The following is a 9,406-nucleotide window of genomic DNA, read 5'->3' on the forward strand; positions in this document are numbered from 1 at the left end:
GACAGGTCACAATGGGAAGCCCACATTTTCTTCCACATTTCTCAAGCAATGGCCTCATAATTAGATGATCATTTCCAATTATAATGTATGTATGGTTCCATAGTTGAAAAAAAGTGTATTTCCACAATTAAAAAAAAATCATCCAATGTTCTAGACTTAGATATTTATCTCTCTGCTGAAATTTTCTCTACTTCTTTGAATATACTGATGACAAATGCAAATGTATCATTCTCCTCTAGGTTTCCTACTATTCAAGAGAAGCTTTAAAAATATGATGACACTTGCTATTTTTAGTCAAAAATTATAAAACTTGAATTTATGGAATGAAATAAGCTCCTTGTCCACTTATTTATGCATTCTACCTTTATTGAACACCTTTCATATGTCAGACATTGTACATAGGCCAGAACAGTGATCTTAAAGACAGTTATGGCCTTTGTCATATTAGAGCTAATATTGTGCAGAGAAAGAGTCTTACAATGAGCAATACATAAGATAAAAGGAAAATTTTGCACAAAATACTGTGAGATAAAACAGCTTTGTGATAGGTAATAAAGAATATTGCAGTATTGGGAGCTATCTGCTATCTGAGACTGAGTGGTCAGCAGAAAGAGACATCTTTGAGTAGGTGATATCCAAATGAAATCTAGGGTAAAGGAGCCAGTCATGCAAAGACCCATGGCAGAGTCTATAAAGTAAAAGGATTAAAACCTAAAGGCAGAAAAGAGATTGGAGATTCTTAAAAGAGGCTAACAAATGAGTGATTTTCATGAGGAACTAGATCAGAGTGTGCAATACTATACGTGGTATGAGACAGGATGGGAGAGGCTGAGGGAGAGGCTGAATGGTATCATGTTACAATGAGACAGATAAGACATGTTGAGGAGTCTGTAATTATTTTGAGACTAGGTAAAAGCTTTTCACCAAAATATTCCATTTTACACCAACTACTCTTCCTTTTGGCTGCAAAAATGGATTGGAAAGGTACAAGAGTAAAAACAGAAAGTCTGCTGAAGAAAAAGTCATAGAGCAAAACTGTGGAGATTCAAACAAAACTGATTCTATTAGAAATGGAAATGAATAGTCAGGTTGGTAAAACATTTTGAAGGGAGAAAAATCAAGACTTGCAATTATATGATCTGTAGAAAGGAATCAAGGAAGAATTTTAGATGTCTGAATTGAGAAATTGACTACTGCACAGGGTCATTTGCTATAAGTGAGAAGACTGAAATAAGTTGGTTATGTTTATATAACTGGGTCCGTGTGTGTGTGTAAAGGATTAGAGTTATATGTATGATATCTATGGAATACCTTTTAGGTAAATATGTTCAAGAAGAATCTGGATATAGTCTTTTCAAATTTTGTGAAGAATTATGACCTAAAGATTTAACATTGCAAGTCCTTAGAATGTAGATTGCTTTGAAGCCAAGAGAACAGAGACTATCTTTGGAAAAGTTTTTAGATAGAAAAGTAGAGACAAGGACGAAGAAATACTCATCACATAAGCACATGGCTAGACATAAAAGGATTCAGAAAATTTGTCATGAAGCACAAATTTTCTGAATATTAATCTCCATTAATCTTCATATGCTGCTGCTAAGTCACTTCAGTCGTGTCCGACTCTGTACGACCCCATAGACAGCAGCCCACTAGGCTTCTCCGTCCCTGGGATTCTCCAGGCAAGAATACTGGAGTGGGTTGCCATTATTAATGAGATGCTTGTATTTTTTTCTTCAGTATTATCTTTGAAATTCTGTTGTGTAGTTCTTCAGCACATTTCAATTCATTATAGCAACATTTTAAGTGCTCAACAGTCTCATGTGGTTTCTGGCTATAGTACTAGTGGTCAGAAGGCCAGAAATTTTGATATGAATGATTTGGTAGAGAAAGAAATATGAAACAAATATTTCATCTAAAATGTTTTGCTTTTCAAAAAATATGTAAGAGGTTAGCACCTAGGGCATAATGGGCTGGGGATTGGTCCTTGGAGGACTGGCACCTTCTCAAATGTAATAGAAATCATGTAACCTCCAATTAAAATAAATAAATTTAAATTAAAAAAAAAAGACAAAGAGTTGCAGATAGAATAGAACTTCTCATGGCAATACCAAAGAAATCTTTTTTTTTTTTTTTTTAATTTTATTGAAGTAGAGTTGATTTACATTGCTGTTTTAATTTCTGCTATACAGCAAAGTATACAGCTTCCCTGATGGCTCAGATGGTAAAGAATCTGCCTGCAATACAGGAGATCCAGGTCTGATCCCTGGGTTAGGAAGATCCCCAGGAGAAGGAAATGACTACCCAGTCCAGTATTTTTACCTGGAGAATTCCATGGACAGAAGAGCCTAGCAGGCTGCAGTCCATGGGGTTGCAAAGAGTCATTACTGAGTGACTAACATACAGCAAAGAGATTGAATTGTACATATATATAATATTTTTCATATTCTTTTCTGTTATGGTTTATCACAGGATATTGACTATAGCTCCCTATGCTATCAGTAGAAGCTTGAGTTTGTATCTGCTAATCTCAAATTCCCAAACCTTTCGCAGATACACCCCTTGAAATATCAAAGTCTTATTTAAATTAAAAAATCTACTTTCTTCCTCAAATACATGGCAAAATCAGCCAAGTGACATGAGGATCTAGTTCTCTGTTTTCAAAAAGTTTTCTAGAATGTTGCTTACTACAAATTCATTAATTTGTGTTTAGTGTGTGGCACCTGATAACAGTACAAGTTGGCTATCAGAATTCCTCCATGAGCCCTCTTCATGAAATGTCGAGTGGGCATAAAGTATGTATGTGACCACCTTCTCCCTCCTTTTCCTTCCCTTTCTTCTGAGCAAATGTATTTGCTACCTTCGAATTCTTTAGAATTCAACTTCAGGCTTTCATGACCCAGAGGAATGTTGCTTCAATTTGAATCAAACAAAATGTTTTATTTTGTCATTGGTAGTGTTTTGATGTGTGTATGTGGCTGTGTTTAAACAAGCACTATAATGTGTACTTTGGAGTCATGGTAGCTGTGTGCCTACTGAATCATGTTATTGGTGTGAGCTAAAAATTCATAGAGAACAATTGATGGAGCTGCAGGATTTAACTACTTCTCAACCTTGGCTTTAAAATCTCCAGTGCTGCCTCCACGTATTTAAACTCTTTGAGTAGAAAAGAAAGAAGCCAGAAAAACAGGAAATCCAGGGATGGAGCGAGATCAGGATGGATGGCTGTCTTGTTGTGTTGAGGAAAGAAGGACAGAAGTTGAGAAGTTGGATTGTATAAAGGTTTCTGCTTTGTATTTTTATTTGAGGAGGAGGAAGAGGAAGTGAGTAATGAAATAATAGAACCATTCTCTTCCAAGAATGCCCAGGCTTTTAAATACAGGTCACTCCAAATCAAGCCATACTGTACTCCCCCCAAATAAAGAAAACACTAAAACAGCTTGATGTAATGTATTTGTTCAGATCTTGTGGTAGACAGAGTTTTCTAAAGCTATAAGCTCTGAGTCCTTCATTTTCTTTTTCTTTTTAAGCTATATATCCCACTCATTTAACCCACATTTTCTATTTTTAGTTTTCTCTTTCTGATGAAGCCTTGCAGATCATGAAGTTCGCTTTCTCTGAGTAAGGTTAGACTACAAGATTATTAAGGTTTTCTTCCTGTTCAGTTTTCTCGTTAGTTGTTTTTTTCCCTTTCTGTATTTCAATGTTACCTTGGTTCCATAAAAACGGCACAGACTTTTACTATAATTTCTAATGTACTTTGTCATGCTATATTACAAGTTGAATAAGGGAAGGCAAGAGGAAAGAGACAAAAAGCGAAGGCCAGGATTTTATATTAAGTATTTCCGAATTATGTTGGTTTATGCTTTTCTACTCCATTGTGCATACTTTTTAAATTTACTCTCCCACATCTTAAGCTTATTCTTGACAACAAGTCATTAATCAAATTGCATTTCCCCTGCTTTTCACCCTTGCTAATGAGACAGCTTATTCCTGAAATGACATTAAATTTCTACTCTATCATTGGCCATCCAAGATACCCAACACATTTTCCTTTTTTTGAACACCTGTTTTTTGAGGAACCCTGAAACAGGTTAAGAGGAAGCTGTGATAAGATTCGAGGAACTCTAGTTAGGGAAGCCTCTGTTTGAATTCTTGTTCTAAATTCTCAGAGTTTTACATTTTGATAAGCAATGTCAGATTCCTCATCTCTAAAATCAATACTTCCTCATAGTAATGTGACAAGTAGTAACATGTTGTTTGTAAATCAAGGTATGTATTGCCTCACTTTTTAGCCAAAGTAAACCATTACTGGGCTTCCCAGGTGACTCAGTGGTAAAGAATCTTCCTGCCAAGCAGGAGATGCTAGTTCCATCCCTGGGTCAGGAAGATACACTGGGGAAGCAAATGACAGTATTCTTGCCTGGGAAATACCATGGACCTAGGAGCCTGATGGGGGATAGTCCCTGGGGTCTCAAAGAGTTGGGCATGACATAGCAACTAAACAGAAGCAGCACCAAGCAATTACCACCCCATGAGTTGTAATAAAGAGAGTGATACAAATAAATGAAAAAGGACTTAAATATCACTGTGCATAATTTTTTAACTAAGGATCTTGAGGAGATTCTACTTTATAGATCACAGCCTTGCCATGGTGAAGGGGCTTGCATAACTCAATGAAGCCATGAGTCATGCCATGCAGGGCCACCCAAGATGGACAAGTCATAGCGAACAGTGTTGACAAAATGTTGTCCACTAGAGGAGACGGAGAAGGCAATGGCACCCCACTCCAGTACTCTTCCTGGAAAATCCCATGGATGGAGGAGCCTGGTGGGCTGCAGTCCATGGGGTCGCTAAGAGTCGGACACTACTGAGCAACTTCACTTTCACTTTTCACTTTCCTGCACTGGAGAAGGAAATGGCAACCCACTCCAGTGTTCTTGCCCGGAGAATCCCAGGGAGGGGGGAGCCTGGTTGGCTGCCATCTATGGGGTCGCACAGAGTCGGACACGACTGAAGAGACTTAGCAGCAGCAGCAGTAGCAGCAGAGGAGAAAATGACAAACCACTCAAGTATTCTTGACACTGGAACCCCATGAATAGTATAAAGGCATAAAGATATGACACCATAATATAGCTCCCCCAGGGCAGAAAGTGTTCAGTATGCTACAACAGAACAGCAGAGGACAATTACTAATAGCTCCAGAAAGAATGAAGAGGCTGGAGAAAAGCAGAAATTATGCTCAGTTGTGGATGTGTCTGGTGGTAAAAGTGAAGTCCAGTGCTGGAAAGAACAATATTGCATAGGAACCTGGAACATTAGGTCCGTAAACCAAGGTAAATTGGATGTGGTCAAGCAGGAGATAGCAAGAGTAAACATTGACACCTTAGGAATAAGTGAACAAAAATTGATGGGAATGGTGAATTTAATTCAGAGGACCAGTATATTGAATATATACAATTGCAGGTAAGAATCCCTTAGAAGAAATGGAATAGCTTTCATTGTCAACAAAAGAGACTGAAAAACAACACTTAGCTATAATCTCAAAAGTGACAGAATGATCTCAGTTCATTTCCAAGGAAAGCCATTCAATATCATAGTAATCCAAGTCTTTTTGCCCCAAGAACTAATGCTGAAAAAGATGGAGCCAACTAGTTCTATGAAGAGCTACAAGACCTTCTAGAACTAACAACAACAACAAAAAGATGTCCTTTTTGTCATAGGGGATTTGAATGAAAAAGTAGGAAGTCAAGAGATACCTGGAGTAACAGGCCTTGGAGTACAAAATGAAGCAGTGAAAAGGCTAGTGAAGTTTTGCCAAGAGAACACACTAGCTCAAACCCCCTCTTCCAGTAACACAAAATATGACTCTACACATGGAATCACCAGGTGTTCAATACCAAAATCAGATTGATTACATTCTTTGCAGCCAAAGATGGAGAAGCTCTATACAGTTAGCAAAAGGAAAAAAACAAACAAAAAAACAAACCTAGAACTGACTGGCTCAGATCATGAGATCCTGATTGCAAATTTCAGGCTTAAATTGAAGAAAGTAGGGAAAATAACTTGGCCATTCAGATATGACCTAAATCCAATTCCTTAAGATTATACAGTGGAGGTGATGAATAGATTCAAGGGATTAGCTCTGGTAGACACTGTGCCTGAAGAACTATGGACAGAAGTTCATAACATTGTATAGGAGGTGGTGAACAAAATCATCGCAAAGAAAAAGAAATGCAAGTAAGCAAAGTGATTGTCTGAAGAGGCATTACAAATAGCTGAGAAAGGAAGAGACACAAAAGGCAAGGGAGAAAGAGGAAGATAAACCCAACTGAATGGAGAGTTCCAGAGAATAAAAAGGAGAGACAAGAAAGCCTTCTTGAGGAGGAGCAAGATGGCTGCGGAGTACATGTCTCTCCATAGATACATCAGGAATACACCTTCAGACACAGAAGTGCTTGCAGAACACCAGCTGAGAATGGGTAAGAGTCCCTGGCCAAAGGGAAAGAATATATAGAACCACACAAAACTCGGTAGGACAAAGGAGGTAGGGGGGGAAAGAGGAGAGCTAGAGTGACTGTATCTGTCCTCAGCAGGTGTGGGAGTTGAAGCAAGGGTCCAATCCCTATATCAAGGCAACTGCTTTGTTCAGAAGAGAAACATTTGAGGCTGAAAGTGAAGCAGTTGATCTGTGGCAGCCTAAATGGAGTGAGAATCACAGACAATCCTTGCCACAGTCATACATACCCTGTAAAAGTATGTGGGTCCCCTAAAAGGCACAGGGGCTGGAAATTGGAGTGTAGGGATTGTGGAGCCATCCAAAGGTGAGGTCTGCTGCTGACTGCAAGGAGATGACCAAGGGAATGTCAGGGAGGAGACTGTGGTGAGAAATGCCTGTGAAGGAAAACCAGACAGAGATAGGAAGCAAGGGGACTGCTAAGTAATGTGTAGGGGGTGGAGTCATCACTGGAGCCTCTTCTTCCCACAGGCCAGAGCCAGCAGCTGAACAATAGACAGACTGGCCCTTCAGGCACCTAACATGTGGAACAACATGTTCCCTGATGTGCCAAAGAACAGAGAAGGACCCCTGCCAGGGGAGCCCTTTTAGTGGCTGACACACCAAACACCAGAATCAGACCCTAGCCATGGGGGCCCCTTTATGTGCCTGATGGGCCGAATAACAGAAAGGACCCCAGTCAGGGGAGTCTTCTAAGTGCCTGAATGGTTGGAGTAACAAAGAAGGACTGGTTAAACAGGCCTTCTGATCACCAGCTGTCAGAGGCTAGAAAAAGCCAGTCCATGTGCCTGCACATTTGACATTGCCAGGGTTCCCATGACCTAAGCAGTTGCGGCACCTTCATGCTCAATCCTCACTGGGGCAGAGCTGCCACAGGCAAGGAAAAGTTCTGCATTTGTGCACATGGGGTCATTTCAGTCATATCCAACTCTTTGCAACCCTGTGGACTGTGGCCTGCCAGGCTTCTCTGTCCAGGGGATTCTCCAGGCAAGAATACTGGAATGGGTTGTCATAACCTTCTAGAGCCCCATATTTACAGCTGCCCAAGACACCAATTTCCCTGAGTACCTGGTGCTTCCAGGGCCCCTGTGACCCAAACAGCTGCACTACATCCACACCTGGTTCTCACTTGGGCAGAAGCAAGTCCTTCATATAGCCTCAGGAGCAAACCTCTGTGGACAACCCACAGGCACAGGTGGAGATAAAATCACAATTGAAACTCAGGGTTAGCGTGACTAAGGAAGAGGACACAAAACCTTCCCACCAGGAGTATGAAGTGAAGTCGTTCAGTCATGTCTGACTCTTTGTGGCCCCATGGACTGTAGCCTACCAGGCTCCTCCGTCCATGGGATTTTCCAGACAAGAGTACTGGAGTGGGTAGACATTTCCTTCTCCAGGGGATCTTCCAGACCCAGGGATCAAACCTGGGTCTCCTGCATTGCAGGCAGATGCTTTACCCTCTAAGCCACCCTCTAAGCATCTGCCGGATGGCCTTCAATGGCTGCTGCCCGGACTGCAAGGTGCCGGGTGACGACTGCCCGCTGGTGTGGGGCCAGTGCTCACACTGCTTCCACATGCACTGCATCCTCAAGTGGCTGAACGCGCAGCAGGTGCAGCAGCACTGCCCCATGTGCCGCCAGGAGTGGAAGTTCAAGGAGTGAGGCCATCCACGCTGCCCGATGCCCCTGCCCTCACCCTGAGACGGCCTCACCCCCACAGTGGCTCTGGGTGGCTGTCTCCTCCACGGAGACAGTCTCCTCTGGGCTCTGACAGGGTTGAAATGAGGACTGGAGCTGCGTTTATTTTCTCCCATCACATTTCTCCCAGGCACATTATGTGCCTGATGTGCCAAGTAACAGAAAAGGACCCCAAGCAGGGAAGGCCTCTAGTGCCTGAATGGTCGGAGTAACAGAGTAACTAGACAAAGAGGCCTTCTGATCACCAGCTGTCAGAGGCTAAAAAAGGCAGTCCATGTGCCTGCACACTTGGCATTGCTAGGGTTCCTATGACCTAAGCAGTTGCAGCACCTTCATGATCATACACCAGGTGTATGAACTGCAGATTAAATCCACATGATCATATAGGCATACTTTGTATCTATGGAATATATAAAAGGACATTGTGCATTCTCATAAAAGAAAAAGCACTAGTTCTGACAGTGGACATTGGAGGCAAGAACACACAGGAGTAGACCAGATGAGAGCCTGAGCTGCCCCTACAGCAGGTGCAGAGATCATCACAGTCTGAAGGACATCTTAGGGAGGCAAGGTTGACTGTGACTCCCAGCAAGGGAAAAGACACTGACAGCAGAGACTCAAGGAAAACATTTATTATTCTTACATTTTGACTTGTTCTGTAGTTTCTTCTGGATTTTGCTTGTTGTTTGCTTTCATTCTTTACCTTCCCTGCCAGCATGGTTGTAGTTGTAGATTTTATTAGTATTATTAAGTCTATTTAAGCGTTTCATAATATTTTTTTTTCAATCATGCATTTTTTACAGCTATAAAATTCTGCCTCTACATTGGCCTTTTACAGTTCTGTGGAGTTTTCCTTTCTTCTTTATTTCTCTTTTTTAATTGAAATTTTTAAAAATTTATTATTAAGTTTTCTATATTTATTTCTTTGTTTGCTTTTCCTACTCTTCTTTTCCCCTTGCAGTTAATCTTTAATATATATAAATCTTCTTTATCTACCTCTATTTAACTTTACATTTCTATTCTTACTTTTCTTTCTTTCTTGTCTTTTTCTCATCATATTTGCTAGTTTGCTTTGTTTTTGTTGCTTTTTTCCCCAGGTGGCATATTTCTTTAGTTTTATTTTCTGGTTGGTGCTTTAGTTAGTTTTGTTCTTTAGCTAGTTTTGTTCTTAGCTGGTGGATATCAGTTTTGGTTT

The 9,406-nt window shown here is 40.7% G+C and overlaps 1 protein-coding gene across 1 annotated transcript; it reads left to right on the forward strand.

Annotated features, from left to right (window-relative positions):
- Positions 1 to 7,962: 7,962 nt before the first annotated feature.
- LOC104975749 (anaphase-promoting complex subunit 11-like) lies at positions 7,963 to 8,325 on the forward strand. Its single transcript, XM_059881001.1, has one exon. It carries the CDS (start codon positions 7,963 to 7,965, stop codon positions 8,173 to 8,175), a length of 213 nt encoding a protein of 70 aa, XP_059736984.1. The 3' UTR covers positions 8,176 to 8,325.
- The last annotated feature ends 1,081 nt before the right edge of the window (positions 8,326 to 9,406 follow it).

This window comes from Bos taurus, chromosome 24, assembly GCF_002263795.3.
Source record: "Bos taurus isolate L1 Dominette 01449 registration number 42190680 breed Hereford chromosome 24, ARS-UCD2.0, whole genome shotgun sequence".
NCBI classification, from domain to species: domain Eukaryota; kingdom Metazoa; phylum Chordata; class Mammalia; order Artiodactyla; family Bovidae; genus Bos; species Bos taurus.

Excerpts from the sequence above, each read along its gene's own strand:
- LOC104975749 (XM_059881001.1), top strand. The coding sequence starts at position 7,963 with ATGCTTTACCCTCTAAGCCACCCTCTAAGCATCTGCCGGATGGCCTTC.